This window comes from Salmo salar, chromosome ssa18, assembly GCF_905237065.1.
Source record: "Salmo salar chromosome ssa18, Ssal_v3.1, whole genome shotgun sequence".
NCBI classification, from domain to species: Eukaryota; Metazoa; Chordata; class Actinopteri; order Salmoniformes; family Salmonidae; genus Salmo; species Salmo salar.
The window spans coordinates 7,050,087-7,066,463 of NC_059459.1; the positions used below are offsets into that span (position 1 = coordinate 7,050,087).

The window sequence follows — 16,377 nt, forward strand, 5'->3', positions numbered from 1 at the left end:
GCCTGGTATGATCTATGAACATGCAGCAGTCCCTAACTGATTTGCAGGGTGTGATCAGGTTTGGCATCAAGCATGTGCCACTTTGGATACGAAATCAGTTCATGCATGCGGATGCCGTTGGCATGTCTGTTAAAATGATTGTTTCCTTATTTCTTTTCAGCTGGATGAAAAATGTGATAAGACCTTCGTAGACTACAGCCGAGTGAGTACAACAAGCAGGAGAGAGATCCAGTGTTCATGTCTTCAGGCCATTTTATTTGTATCAATGATGATCAATGATGACCGTGACCAATGTAGGTCTAAATCATTTAAATAGGTTTCCGATCCATATTTCTGCCTGCGTTCATCGCCACACCGTTCAGGTCCATATTGTTAGTTTCCTCATATCCTCCGCATAGAGCTGTGGTAATGCCGGGTGATATATAATCTTAGTGGGGCTGGTTGGAACTGAATGGGTGGATCAGTTAAGCCAGGGCCCAGTAGTGTCAGTGTTGAATGACAGTCCCGGGGTGTGTCTGTTATGTGCTGTGTTGACTTGAGCTCTTGACTAAGGTGCTTTGTGTTGTTTTTTTCCCAAGCCTTCCTCGCGCTGCACTACTCCCGGCCTCTCCCCGGCCACCCTGGCCTCCCTGGGGGGGACCTCCTCGAGACGGGGCAGTGCAGACACAGGCAGCATTGTCGATCCTGACACCAGTCTGAGTGAATTGAGGGTACACACACACACACACACACACCACCACCAGTCGCATAAACACCATTGCATAAACACCACTCCGAATGCTCAGCTATGGAAAGCCAACTGACATTTACTCTTGAGGTGCTGACCTGTTGCACCCTCTACAACCACTGTGATTATTATTATTTGACCCTGCTTGTCATCTATGAATGTTTGAACATCTTGGCCATGTACTGTTATAATCTCCACCCGGCACAGCCAGAAGAGGACTGGCCACCCCTCAGAGCCTGTTTCCTCTCTAGGTTTCTCTGCCTTTCTAGGGAGTTTTTCCTAGACACTGTGCTTCTACACCTGCATTGCTTGCTGTTTGGGGTTTTAGGCTGGGTTTCTGTATAACACTTTGACATCGGCTGATGTAAAAAAGGTCTATATGAATACATTTGATTGATTACAAGGTTTAATTACAACTTGTCATTATACGGTTAGATAAGTGTTGTGTGTCAGTATCAATACCAATGTTATCTAAAACACTAATAACATTCAAATGTCGATTTGAAATATAAGTTACTTTTTACAGTGAACCATGTGTAGTAGTTTACTCTTTTCCTCACAACTGTTTAATTTGAGTTCAGAGATGATCTGAAAAATCCACACCTCCCTGCTCTCAACGCCTTATGTTACATATTGACTCCATGTATGCATGGGAAGACTGGAAGTGACATGTTTCTTCAACTTCCTATCAAGCTGTCCTTGTGTATGTCTGCATACCGTTGGGTAAATGACTGTCTTCAGATGCCAACAGCACGGGTGCTCTGTCTTAAATCTGTCAATCTGTCCTTAATTCTCCCTGGTTTCCCCCGATTCACCCCAACCAACCCTTCCTCCCGTCTGCTCTACAGGATATCTATGATCTAAAGGACCAGATTCAGGATGTAGAGGGGCGGTACATGCAGGGGCTTAAAGAGCTGAAGGTAGAGGGGCCTGAGCTCACAGCATGCCTTCTCTTGTCCTCTGGGAGCCTTATGGCATCACTAACCCCACTGTACCTACGTCTCCCCCCTCCCTCACCCCCTCTAGGGCTCCACTGACTAACTGTAACACCGAAAGCACTCATTTCTATCTTGGCTCCCTGTCTGATGGCATGTTCCCTGCATGACCTTTCTTGCTCAGTTTGAAACTCACTGGGAATGGAAAGGATGGAAAGCCTTGCTTGAACCCTAGCAGTGCTTGGGGGTAAGAGCAAGACTAAGAATTGTCTTGTCTTGCAGAAGCCTGTTGGATGGGTTTCAGGGTTTGTAGTCCTACCCAGAAAATGACAAGCTTTCATTCACATAGCACTGAATGGCTGTGCTTCTTTTCTGTAGCCACCCTAAAAAAGTCTGAGGAAGTATATTTGTTTTTTTTTGTTTTTTTTAAAGTACTTTACTAACACAATAGCTGAACTTGCTCATGTTTTGATATATTTTTGTTCCTTGGCCTCAAGTAGTTTTTTTTTTTCAGATGCCTTTTCATCACTGCCACAATGCATATCAAGTGTATCCGTTTTGATCATTGGTCCATCTCGGGTTTTGTCATTGATTACAATGTGAGACAATTCCAAGGTGGGGAGCATTGTGATGACGTTTCAACCCCCCAGATTCTTAAACACAATCAAACCTGAGATGGACAACCGGTGGAACCCTTGAGATAGAGCCTTTCCTCTGTTTTAGGTCTTATTTAAGATATTACTAGTGTACATAAATTGTATGTTTTTTTATATGAGTATTGTTCATTTAGCGTAAGAGCTCTAGTCACTGTTAAAATGCGTCATATTGAATTGAACTCGTTTGAAGGTGAGACTGAAAAATAAAGGTTACATTTAATTGAACTGCACCCTACCCAACATCTATAGTCTGTCTGTCGCCGGTGTTTTTCGAACATCCCAAACATGGTTTCCTAGTTGAGATACTAAAGGAATGTAAGAGTAAATGTAGTGTTCTATTATCAGTGTGGTCGTGTAGCTGTATCCCATAAATAAATGTACTTACTATAGTAATAGTTCCCACCATGGTTAAGTGTGTAAACATCTGTGTTTGTCCTTGCTAGGAGTCGCTCTCGGAGGTGGAGGAGAAGTATAAAAAGGCCATGGTATCGAACGCACAGCTGGACAACGACAAAACCAACCTCATCTACAACGTGGACACACTCAAGGACGTCATCGAGGAGATGGAAGAGCAGATGGCCGAGATGCGGAGGGAAACTGAGGACAAGTCTAAGGTGAAGTGTTAAACACACACACAGCATCGTAGATAACCTTTATCATCTAGTGTTAACACATGCAGACTCGGACCGAGGCGAGTATATACAAATTGCAGCAAAGTCTCCAACCGCACAATCAACTTGTCCACACACAGTGCCCTCCAGTAATATTGGCACCCTTTGTAAATATGAGAAAACGGGCTGTGGGAATACATTTTTTGGCTGTTTATCCTCTTGGTCTATCATTCAAAATATTCACAAAAATCTAACTTTTTAATTGAAGTAAGATGATAAAAAATAAAGGTGAAATAAATTTTATTATTTTTCTCTGAAAAGTTTCCTACAATTATTGGCACCTCTAGAAATCTTATGAGTAAAATCTAACTGAAGTGTATTCCCATTCATGTTTTATGTCTTTAAGTTCTGAGTGATTAGGAACACTTAAGAGGTAAGCCATGACTTCCTGTTTCACTATGGGAAAGACCCGAGAATACAGTAATGATGTGCGACAAAAGGTTGTTGAGCTGCACAAATTAGGAAATGGCTATAAGAAAATAGCTCAACGTTTGAAAATGCCCATTTCCACAATCAGGGATATAATTAAGAAGTTTAAAGCAACTGGAGATGTTAACATGTGGTCTGGAAGAGAAAGTGTGTCTATATTGACCCCACGCACAGTGAGGAGGATGGTTAGAGTGGCCAAAAAATCTCCAAGGATCACAGCTGAAGAATTGCAGACGTTACTTGGATCTTAGTCAGAAAGTCTCCAAAACTAACATCAGACGCCACCTACATAACCACAAGTTGTTTGGGAGGGTTGCCATAAAAAAGCCTTTGCTGTCATCAAACAACAAACTCAAGCACCTACAATTTGCCAAACGTTACTGGAACTTTCATTGGGACCAGGTTCTATGGTCAGATGAGACCAAAATAGAGCTTTTTGGAAACAATCACCAGAGGTGGGTTTGGCGTAGACAGAAAGATAGCCATGCAGAAAAGTACCTAATCTCCACTGAACTATGGAGGTGGATCTTTGATGTTGTGGGGCTGTTTTTCTTCCAAAGGTCCTGGACAACTTGTTAGGATACCTAGTATCATGGACTCCATGGACCTTGGAATCTGAAGGATCTGGAGAGATTCTGTATGGAGGAATGGTCTCAGATCCCTTGCCATGTGTTCTCCAACCTCGTTACGCATTACAGGAGAAGACTCAGAGCTGTTATCTTGGCAAAGGGAAGTTGCATAAAGGATTTGACTGGGTGCCAATAATTGTGGCACACATATATATGAGAATAAATTTTTTTCTTTCAATTATTTTACTTAGGTTAGATTTTTGTAAATATTTTTGAATGAAACACCCAAGAGGATAAACAATGCCTGTTTTGCGCATATTTACCAAGGATGCCAATATTAGTGGAGGGCACTGTACTTGCAGTTCATGTGCAGGTCTTACAATCAGTAAAGCAGCCAAGTCAAACTGCACCATAGTCAGTCTGACCATGAGATCTACTGCTCTCTGCTGCCAATGGGTGTACCATCACCCCTGGTGAGACAAAACCACGACTCGTCAGTGAAGAGCACTTTTTGCCAGTCCTGTCTGGTCCAGCGACGTTGGGTATGTGGCCATAGGCGAGGTTGTTGCCGGTGATGTCTGGTGAGGACCTGCCTTACAACAGGCCTACAAGCCCTCAGTCCAGCCTCTCTCAGCCTATTGCGGACAGTCTGAGCACTGATGGAGGGATTGTGCTTTCCTGGTGTAACTCGGGCAGTTGTTGTTGCCATCCTGTACCTGTCCCGCAGGTGTGATGTTTGGATGTGCAGGTGTTGTTACATGTGGTCTGCCACAACTGGATGGATCCATAAAGAGTGGCTGTAGGAATAATTATCACTGAATGATGAAAAATTGGAATAAAGTAGGCTAATGCAATTGAAGGCATACTCTTGCTTACTGAAACTCCCAAAGTCTTCCAATTGTTGTAATACATTTGATTGAAGCAATAGCCTACCGCGTGTGGTCAACTATTTCAGCACTGTTTCGCGCTGCTTTGTGACATGCGTGGGGTCTTGATAAATCATTTAATGAATGTCCGATTTTTCTTTTCACTGAATCTCCGTTTGAATATTTGTTAGGCCTCGGAAATGTTAGCTAAGTTGAGGTGAGTGCTGTTCATGATCATCTCGTCTAGTTGGCTCATTTATGAGCACTGATGAGAACATTTTGCCAGCATGTTATGTAGCATAACAATTGGATTATTTTTCTCTTTACTCGCTGTCACTTAGTAGCCTACTCCTGACCAAAACGCCTGTACTTGTCTTAATCAATGTGATTTTGTTTCTCTGGATCTCTGTATATTCGGTTAATTCTCTGGCTGGGCAAATCAGTGGAGGTGGTATAGCTCATCTATCTCTGATCAGAAACGTTTAGCATGCAATAATGTAGCCTAAATCAAGTGTAGGCCTGTTATTTTACTTCAAATCTAATTTTATTGGTCACATGCAGATGTTATTGCGAGTGTAGAGAAATGCTTGTGCTTCTAGTTCTGACAGTGCAGCAATATCTAACATGTAATCTAACAATTCCACAACTACCTTGTACACACACATCAAAGTAAAGGAATAAGAAAATATACATATAAATATATGGATGAGCAAGTATATACATATGAGATAAGTAATGCAAGATATGTACACATTATTAAAGTGGCATTATTAAAGTGGCCAATGATTTCAAGTCTGTATGTAGGCAGCAGCCTCTCTGTGTTAGTGATGGCTGTTTTAACAGTCTGATGGCCTTGAGAATAGAAGCTGTTTTTCAGTCTCTCGGTCCCAGATTTGATGCACCTGTCCTGACCTCGCATTCTGGATGGTAGTGGGGTGAACAGGCAGCGGCTCGGTTGGTTGTTGTCATTGATGACCTTTTTGGCCTTCCTGTGACATCGGGTGCTGTAGGTGTCCTGGAAGGCAGGTAGTTTTCCCCCGGTGATGTGTTGTGTAGACCGCACCTCCCTCTGGAGAGCCTTGCGGTTGTGGGCGGTGCAATTGCCGTACCAGGCGGTGATACATCCCGAAAGGATGCTCTCAATTGTGCATCTGGAAAGGTTTGTCAGGGTTTTGGGTGACAAGCCAAATTTCTTCAGCCTCCTGAGGTTGAAGAGGCGTGTTCCGCCTTCTTCACCACACTGCGTGGGTGGACCATTTCAGTTTGTCCGTGATGTGTGCGCCGAGTAACTTAACTTTCCACCTTCTCCGCTGCTGTCCCCTCGATGTGGATAGGGGGGTGCTGCCTCTGCTGTTTCCTGAAGTCCACAACTGCATATAGGCAGCGCCAAAAGCCAGAGGTTGTGAAATATGAACAAAACTCAAATGTTTTTGAAAATATAGATTGCTATTATTTTCTATCGGTATAATGAGGATCCTATCAATGTAACAAAGCAGAGTGAGGGTTGGAAAGAGATGAAACGTGAATCATAAAAGCATGGGCTTGCCCTGGGCTCTGTTTCAAAATGGTATTATTAGAATTTTTTATATGACAGAGGTTCCACATGTTGCCAAGATGCAAGTTCTGTGGGAAAAATATTCCATTATTCTTAGCCTACTGTAAAATGTGTGTTGACTGTGATCAGAATAGCCTGTGTCTTGTTTGTTTAATGAACAAAACAACTATAGATTTCATGTGCGTGCCGCAGCCTTTACAGACTAGTAACATAGTTAAACCAAAAAATATGCCATTGTTTTGAAAATAAATAGTATTAGTCTTATGTTTCTTAGGACCTGCCTAAAACAAATTAATAATGGAATTCTTTGTGATGGTTTATATTCAATGGATTTATTAAAATAGACATCCACCCACATTGGCCCACATCTACTCTCACTCATACCCTTGCCGCCATGTGCACGGGAGATATAAAAGGCTCATCTCTGCAAGAACGTGGTAAAAATGTATGAGTTCAAGATAAAATAAAAACATACTGTGAAGTCTGTCTGTAAAAGGGTATAGGTGTAAACATCAATGGAAAATTGCTCACTGCTCATGACTGTACTCTTATTTTGGGGGGGTTGAGATTTTAAACTTTTTTTGATTAATGTTTTGCAGTTTTCCCTTTGTCATTAATTGAGTCTTACAACAGTCCTTTCTCTTTCATTCCAGGAACTAGAAAGACAAAAGCACACATGCACAGTCCTGCAGCACAAACAAGTGGAGTTAAAAGAGGGAATCCGCCAGAGAGATGAACTCATAGAGGTATGTCTGCATTAAGAAAACAAACATTTGGTGGCAATCTGTTCACACCTGTTCTACACCTCTTTCTACAGTTCAATTCTCTACAGTCCTGTAGTCTCTGTACTGCAGTATCTTGATGAAGATCCAAAGTGTGAGACTGCTTCTCGCTCATAGTCTCGCATTCATCCCAGTGTCTCCTGACATCACTCTGTTTCACCGTTTTCTCCGTCTGCTCTTTATCATGTTTCTTTGCCTCGTCTCTCTATACTGAAATGATCTCTTCTCCATAACATTTTCTGGCCTCCCGTCTTTTCTCTGGTCTTTTTTTGGTGTCTTACCTTTCGTCGCTCTCACTCAATTTCTATTCAATGCTTTTGTCTTTTATCTGCATTTCTTATTTTTCCTCCTCCTAATTTATCCTGTCATGTCTCTTTCCATCCTTTTAATCTATTTCATTGTTTTACCCTGTATCCCCATTCACTCTGTCTGTACACAATACCACTACAGAAGAACCAGCGAATCCAGACTAACTTAGATACCCTCACCAGAGAGGTGTTTGACCTGCAGGAAACGATAAACTGGAAGGACAAAAAGATTGGGGTAGGAGGTCACGCTAGGGACTCTGAAGGATGTGAGAGGCAATAGATGTGCACAGACATGTTCAGGTAGATATAGCTTGCTTAGTTTTGGTTGTATGTCTGACTCTGACCAAATGGAATTTGAAAAGTTGTGTTCAGATTCAATACCCTTCACCCAAAATCAGTGGTGTAAAAATACTTTAAAGTGCTACTTAAGTAGTTTTGGGGGGTATCTGTACTTATTATTTATATATTTTTTTCACAACTTTTACTTCACTACATTCCTAAAGAAAATAATGTACTTTTTATTCCATTTTCCCTGACACCCAAAAATACTCATTACATTTTGAATGCTTAGCAGGACAGGAAAATGGTCCAATTCACGCACTTGTCAAGACAACATGCCTGGTCTTCACTACTGCCTCTGATCAGGCGGACTCACTAAACACAAATGCTTTGTTTGTAAATGGTGTGTTGTAGTGTGCCCCTGGCTATCCGTGAATTAAAAAAACAAGAACATTGTGCAGCCTGGTTTGCTTAGTATAAGGAATTAAATGATTTATACTTTTACTTTAGATACTCAAGTATATTTTTGGAATGCATTTACTTTTTATACTTAAGTATATTTAAAACCAAATACTTTTAGACTTTTCCTCAAGCAGTATTTTACTGGGTGACTTTTACTTAATTTTCTATTAAGGCATCTTTACTTTACTCAAGTATGACAATTGGATACTTTTTCCACCACTGCCCAAATGTGTAGATGGGTATTTATATAAAGAATGGGGACAATCTGTGACATTGGGATCAATATTACAAAATGATTTGAACAAAAATAAAAAGGATTTTCATGCAGTTCCACATGAGTAGAGGAATAAAAGTGAATATATGCGAATTGACCCATAACTACAACCTATACAAGAACAAATGCCTAGGACTAAACATCCTTTTAAGCAGGGTTCATACACACATTGGCAAGTCAAATTCAAGGACTTTCAGGGACTTTTTCAAGCACTTAATTGTAATTTAAGGACCTCAAATGTTATATAATTGTTTGTATAATTTATATAATTGTACATAAAGGGCCTAATATAGAAGCCCCCTCCCCCAAAAAGCATGAAAAAAAGTACTCCATTAGCTACCACTTTTATTAGACCTTGCCAATGTTTCAATTATTATTTCATTCTAAAATACAGTGCCTTCGGAAAGTATTCAGACCCTTTGACTTTTTCCACATTTTGTTAGGTTACAGGCTTATTCTAAAATTGATTAAATAGTTTTTTCCCTCATTAATCTACATAAAATACCCCATAATGACAAAGCAAAAACAGGTTTTTAGAAATGTTTGCTAATTTATTTATAAAAAAAATATATAACATTTACATAAGTATTCAGACACTTTCCTCAGTATTTTGTTGAAGCAACTTTGGCAGTGATTACAGCCTCGTCTTTATTGGGTATGACGCTACAAGCTTGGCACACCTGTATTCGGGGAGTTTCTCCCATTATTCTCTGCAGATGCTCTCAAGCTCTGTCAGGTTGGATAGGGAGCATCGCTGCACAGCTATTTTCAGGTCTCTCCAGAGATGTTCGATCGGGCTAAAGTCCGGGCTCTCGCTGGGCCACTAAAGGACATTCAGAGACTTGTCCCGAAGCCACTCTTACGTTGTCTTGGCTGTGTGCTTAGAGTCATTGTCCTGTTGGAAGGTGAACCTTCACCCCAGTCTGCGGTCCTGAGCGCTCTGGAACAGGTTTTCATCAAGGATCTCTCTGTACTTTGCTCCGTTCATCTTTGCCTCGATCCTGACTCCCAGTTCCTGCTGATGAAAAACATCCCCACAGCTTGATGCTGCCACCGGCATGCTTCTCTGTAGGTATGGTGCCAGGTTTCCACCAGACATGATGCTTGGCATTCATGACAAAGAGTTTCATCTTGGTTTCATCAGAGCAGAGAATCTTGTTTCTCAGGGTCTGAGAGTCTAGGTGCCTTTTCCTGTGGAGTGGCTTCCATCTGGCCACTGCCATAAAGGCCTGATTGGTGGAGTGCTGCAGAGATGGTTGTCCTTCTGGAAGTTTCTCCCATTTCCACAGATGAACTCTAGAGCTCTGTCAGAATGACCATCGGGTTCTTGGTCACCTCCCTAATCAAGGCCGTTCTCCCCCGATTGCTCAGTTTGGCCGGGCGGTCAGCTCTAGGAAAAGTCTTGGTGGTTCCAAACTTCTTCCATTTAAGAATGATGGCGGCTACTGTGTTCTTGCGGACCTTCAATGCTGCAGACATTTTTTGGTACCCTTCCCAAGATCTGTGCCTCAACACAATCCTGTCTCGGAGCTCTACGGACAATTCCTTTGACCTCATGGCTTGGTTTTTGCTCTGACATGCACTGTCAACTGTGGGACCTTATATAGACAGGTGTGTGTGTGCCTTTCCAAATCATGTCCAATCAATTGAATTTACCACAGGTCAATCAAGTTGTAGAAACATCTCAAGGATGAACAATGGAAACATGATGCACCTGAGCTCAATTTCGAGTCTCATAGCAAAGGGTCTGAATACTTATGTAAAAATATTTTTTGTTTTGTTTAGCAAACATTTCAAAGAGCCTGTTTTTGCTTTGTCATTATGGGGTATTGTGAGTAGATTGCTGAGGAAATGTTTTTATTTAATCAATTTTAGAATATGGTTGTAACGTGGAAAAAGTCCAGTGGTCTGAATACTTTCCGAAGACACCGTATGTGAGAATAATGTGGACCATTGCCTGACTAAATAGATTGAATGCATGCATGCCGATTTTTCTGTAGCCTATGTGGCCAACGCAGGCACACCATAATAAAGCCATGAATAGCGATAGCATTAATCTCACCATTTCAAAATTAAATACATTTTTATTTGTCACATGCGCCGAATACAACAGGTGTAGACCTTACAGTGAAATGCTTACTTACAAGCCCTTAACCAACAATGCCGTTTTAAGAAAAATACCAACAAAAAGAGCATCAGTAAAGTAATCTCACCATTGCTGTTTTTATAATGAGAAAGGGTCCAAAAACCAGGTTCCTTTTTTAATGGAATGATTTGTATGGGAAGCCAATATTAGATGTCATCCTCCTAATAACCTCATGTTGTTTTACTGCAACACAGTAGCGCAGGGAAACAAATGAAAGTGGCCATCTCTCACAAAATGGATCAAAAATGAAATCACAGACAATTATATAACGGAGCACTTATAAATTGGCTACAATAACTTTTCAAGCACCAAATTGAGGAAATGTCACATTTAAGGTAGGCCCATTCCAGTACTTCTGAGCTCCAAATTCAAGTAGGCTACTTCAAGCATCTTGTATTGTTTAAATTTGCAGGTCCAACATTAAAAATAAAATAAAAAAATGTATTATGTTATTTCATTACCAGATCATATTGTCAATAAGCCCGCTAGGCTGTGTAAATTGTTGTCATTATATCCAGAATAATTCATAGGAATAGCGTTGGGTGTTGCGCAATCGTCTGTCCTACACAAAAGACTGTCTAATCCGAGGCACAAAAACATATGAAAACATGAACTCATTACCTTGATGCTTTCTCTGTTAAATCTAACAAGACCCTGCTGGAAATAAAGCAGACAACAGATTATCAACATCAAGTTGCTAGGGTATTAGATCCAACGTGGATCCAGTCACAACCGTCTTCACCGGCATAACGAACGAGACACCAAAATATTCTCAGCCTTTCTCCCAACACTTGGGCTGCTGTTGCACCATCACATCTGTTCATCACTGTCACTCAGAAAATTCCTTCCTGGGTCAGATATGTGAACATTTCACGGTGTAACTAGTCAGCTGGACATGAAATGCAGATCCCAACAAGTATTATGCGTAATTATTGAAGAACCATGTTGACAGTATCAATTTAAGCTTTAAGTACCAAGGTAAGGTGACTCTTTCGGTTAGAAGCATTCGATTTTGCAATGCATACATTATTTTAGATTTGTGTGCCCATGAAAACGAAACTGTTTTCCCCCGTAATGTAAGGAGACACAAAATATTACGTAGTTACACTGAATTTCTGAGATCTCTATACTGAAAACTGTCTAATTTAACTGATTTTAATGCTTAATATATGATCTAATGACAACTTACACTGCCATAAATGCAAGGACAGAAAAGTAGTTTTGTCACCCGATTTTAGAGACATCCGTCAAGACACCAACCATGATAAAGGATTAAACGGTTTTAAATCAACTCATGAATTTTATTGAACTATGATCCCCCTTATATCTTAATGTAATGACATGAACAAAAATTGGCAGATTTATCAATGACTTATCAACAGCTATAACAAGTTGTCCTAATTTATAGAAAGACCCGCAGTCCCCCCTCAAGTATTTAAAACATTGGGTTGGTGCAAGCATGGCTGGAGGAAGTTTCCACCACATTCCTTACACCAGTCCAGTTCCTTTTAAATCGTGAGAGGGAGTGTTACGAGTGTACAATTCAGCAGAAAGGTCGAGAATCAGACCACCCATATCAACCTATACATTTGCCTGAAGGAAACTTGCCGCTGATTCACAGATCAATGAAATCTGTATCAGATAATCGACTGGTCCTAAACAGTCTATTGCCTCTCATCGTTGCATGACAGGGAGCCTGTAGTCTTGACCAATTCTAATTCACAGTTTGGACTTTCCCTTAATGTGCATGTGAATTGACGATTGTGGGCTCACTAATTTACATTTTAAGTTGGATGCTGTGGTCATTCTAGGTTTAAATGTAGGTTTTGTATGCAATCCACAAAGTTTAGTCAGTGCAAGGGAAAATGTGCACCTGCAAGCATTTGATATGTCGTGTATGAAAAGATCCATTTGACATGAGTCAAGACATCTTTCTTTGCAAAAAATAAAATGTAGGCCTACACCTAAAGCTTTGCCTGTTTAGTGTCAGATTGTGTCTGTTAGTTGGCCTTTAGCTCTCCCTTACAGCACTGTTTTGTCTTGTCTGATCTGTGAGCATGTGGTGATTGTGTTTAACATCTGCCACTTTGCCTTTCCAACTCAACCTTACCATTTTGGTGTGCCTTTTGTGTGTGCATACAGACATATGTGCATGTACAAAAAACATATCATTGTTGTGTGCATTCATGTACGCATATCAGTCTTTCCAACCTATCCTCGCCTCTTCTTTCCTTTCTCTTTCTTGTTGTCTTTTCTCCCTCCTGCGTGTGGCCACCAGGCCTTAGAGAGGCAGAAAGAGTACTTTGATTGCATTAGGAATGAGAGGGATGAGCTCAGAGATGAGCTGGCTGACATCAAGGCGAAGGCCAAAACAGGAGAGGTAGGTCTCACCACCAGAGGGCTGGGAATAGTACTATACATTTCCATTATATAGACAAAGTTGGTTACAGGAATAAGCTCGCTAGCAAACCAAACAGTGATGAAAAAAGCAACTTGTGGGTCGTATGTCTTGTGTACCTCGCCGTTTTGTTCCTACTGTTTCTCCCAATGTCAAATTTGTTGGACACTTGGTGTGTCTGTCAGTCTGCGTACCAGAAATGGAAACCTTTTAGTACACTGTCACTTAATACGTAAAGCTCAACAGTTCTACGTGGTCTGCTCTGTGGCTTAATGTAGAACTGAACATTTTCCCAAAGATTTTACGCTACTTATCCTTTTATCTATCAAATGTCTTGCACAACCAGCTACATTAGTTTTAATTATAGACATTTATTTGGGGATTCCAACAGTCACTCATTTGCATGATGACACAAAAGGTGGAGGAGTCTCATTTCATACCACGTTTCCTCGCCTCCGCTCCTCGAAGATGACCTTTTGACCTATTTCAAAGTGGAGGACGGAGGAGAGGCGGCGAGCAACACCAATTGAGATTCTCCCCGTCTTCCTTTGACTCCTCCTAGAAACACGGCCTGGTCATCATCCCTGAGGGAATGCCTAACGGGGACATCAGCCACGACGACCCAGCCACAGGGATCACTGTGGTCACACAGGAGGCTGCCCAGGTGCTGGAGTCAGCAGGAGAAGGGCCTCTGGGTGAGTGGAGGGGACAGAACGAGCTCGATTAAAGGGAGCATGGGGACAGCTAAATTAACTTGTATCTGTAATGCATTATTCAATAATACCAGGGGGAGAGTCATTGCTTTAGCCATAGGTGCAAGGAACCTCTTATATAATTATATATTTTCTTTCCTTTGCAGATGTTAGGCTACGAAAGCTTGCGGATGAAAAGGATGAACTCTTAGCCCAGGTACATATAGTTTTCCTCTTTGACCCAAGTGTCTTCTTTTTGAACTGTCTGCGTGCGGCTGTTACAAGTAATTATGTGTGGCGTTTCACAGATCAGGAAGTTGAAAATGCAGCTGGAGGATGAAAGGCAGAAGCACTTGAAGATGGAGAACGCCTTCACAGAGGGAGAGAGAATGGAGAATGGCACTGATCTACACGTCATCGAGATGCAGAGTAAGTCTCATTCGTGCCCAAACCTAAAAAAAAGTTCACAACACAGAGGCATACACGTCACCACTTAGTCTGTCTAAAGACTTTCTTGTTACATTAAACATACACAGAACCCCACTTGTCCAAAACATCCTATTAGCAGCTGCCAGTTCCATCTCTTGTGTGCCAAGAACAAACTAACAGCAAGGCTCACATCTTTATTCTAATGTCCTGCGTAAGGTAACTGTACTAACTCAAATGTTCTACTCTCTGCAGGAGATGCCAACCGACAGATAAGTGAATACAAGTTCAAGCTCTCGAAGGCAGAACAGGAAATGGGCACAATGGAACAAAACGTAAGTCATGGAAACACTGACATACTTGTCCACATGTACCCTAGCTGACCATATGCCAACTGGATACATTAGTGTTTGAATGAGAAAAGGAAAATAAGTCAGATTCGTATGTGAAGGACTTTGTTTCATTATCCTCATATCCAGATCAACAGACTTGAAGGACAAGTGTCCAGATACAAGGCATCGGCGGAAAACTCCGAGAAAATAGAAGATGAACTGAAAATTGAAAAGAGGAAACTTCAAAGGGAGGTAAGAAACCAAACTAAAATCAAGTCAGTGGCCAATGTTTGATTTTACATCAAATGTTATCTAACCATTCCCCTCCATTTTGCCACAGCTGCGTACGGCTCTGGATAAGACTGAGGAGATGGAGATGACCAACAACCACCTAGTAAAGCGCCTTGAGAAGATGAAGGCCAATCGGAACGCCCTTCTGTCTCAGCAGTGAGGTCTGCTGGATTGCCACAGAAGCCCTTAAACTCACACCTCAGATAGTGTCTGGAGCACATTTCCATTCTTCCTCAGTAACACTTAAAGTTGTGTAGCAAAACCAAAAACACTTACAGAAAAAAAGCAAGTTTTTTTTTTTTTAATAAAGGATTAGCATTGGTTTGTGCACCAGTGTCTTCGGAAGGGAGACTCAACCTATTAAACCATAGTTACTAGGGGGAGATGATGAATATAAGGAAAATTTGACTCATTACTTTATTTTTCAAAGCTTTGTACTACATGTTATTCACAAGGTTTTACTGCTGGGTGCTTGGCTATTATAATTTTTTTTAATAAGTTGCATGAATGAGTATAATGGCGCTTTTTAACTGTTACCCTTACGGCTGCTCTCTGGCCCTGCACCTATCCATAATCCCTCACACAGTGAAGTGCCTTCTCACACCTGGAGACTGAGGGTTTTGCATTAACCAAACAATTCAAAACAATAACTGGTACAGAATAATGTATTTAAAGGTGCAGTCATGATTTAATGAAATATATAGAACCAATTGTATGCAGAGGTTTCATTGATTTCTCAAATATTTAAAGATTTCTTGGCAATAAGTGTAAATGTCAGAACTGTAAATACAAGGTAGATTTGTTAATTTTTTTTGCATGGGTTATGGCACATTGAATTCCATTTGTAAGAGTGATGGTTTGAGGTTCTTTATTTGGGGTACATCAGAAGACGGCACTACATACCACTTCTCAAACAGTGTTCGCTGCTTTGAAAGCCAAGCAGTTTCAAGTCTCAGGACCACACAGTGATTGTGTCTGGGGCAGCTATCGCATTGAATAAACTCTAACAGATTTACACTGCCCTTCATTTCATTTTATGTTACCAGTAATCATGAACAAGTTGTTGATGCTTGAATTATACCCAAGCACCTCAATCCCTTAGGTATAGAATAATCCACTCTGTAAAAGTCAATGGTTCGAGCGCCCACCGCCTAAACAATTTGGAAGATGAGGGTGTGTACAGTGTTTACATACTTAGGTTAGAGTCATTAAAACTCGTTTTTCAACCACTCCACAAATGTTTCAAGTCGCTTAGGACATGACAAGTAATTTCAGAATCACAATTCCAGTGGGTCAGAAGTTGACTGCCTTTTAAACAGCTTGGAAAATTCCAGAAAATGATGTCGGGCTAATTGACATCATGAGTCAGTTGGAGGTGTACCTGTGGATGTATTTCAAGGCCTACCTTCAAGCTCAGTGCCTCTTTGCTTGACATCATGGGAAAATCAAAAGGAATCAGCCAAGACCTCCACAAGTCTGGGTCATCCTTGGGAGCAATTTCATCTGTCCAAACAACAGTACGCAAGCATTGAGACCACTCAGGAAGAAGAGGTGTTCTGTCTCCTTGAGATGAATGTAA

The 16,377-nt window shown here is 41.1% G+C and overlaps 1 protein-coding gene across 23 annotated transcripts in view; it reads left to right on the forward strand.

Annotated features, from left to right (window-relative positions):
- Positions 1-15,813, forward strand: part of lrrfip2 (leucine rich repeat (in FLII) interacting protein 2) — a 63,188-nt gene extending 47,375 nt beyond the window's left edge. For 13 of the 23 annotated variants that reach the window (XM_014154297.2, XM_045700692.1, XM_014154298.2 and 10 more), the window contains 13 exons: positions 161-202; positions 579-710; positions 1,576-1,647; positions 2,762-2,932; positions 7,062-7,154; positions 7,641-7,733; positions 12,938-13,039; positions 13,620-13,752; positions 13,917-13,966; positions 14,058-14,178; positions 14,431-14,510; positions 14,655-14,759; positions 14,848-15,813. In XM_014154297.2, the coding sequence (XP_014009772.1) occupies positions 161-202; positions 579-710; positions 1,576-1,647; positions 2,762-2,932; positions 7,062-7,154; positions 7,641-7,733; positions 12,938-13,039; positions 13,620-13,752; positions 13,917-13,966; positions 14,058-14,178; positions 14,431-14,510; positions 14,655-14,759; positions 14,848-14,958 (1,305 nt within the window). In that variant the 3' untranslated portion in view covers positions 14,959-15,813. The remainder of the gene's footprint in view (positions 1-160; positions 203-578; positions 711-1,575; positions 1,648-2,761; positions 2,933-7,061; positions 7,155-7,640; positions 7,734-12,937; positions 13,040-13,619; positions 13,753-13,916; positions 13,967-14,057; positions 14,179-14,430; positions 14,511-14,654; positions 14,760-14,847) is intronic. The other 10 variants (XM_014154305.2, XM_045700695.1, XM_014154302.2 and 7 more) reach the window with 5 other exon arrangements.
- Positions 15,814-16,377: the final 564 nt, after the last annotated feature.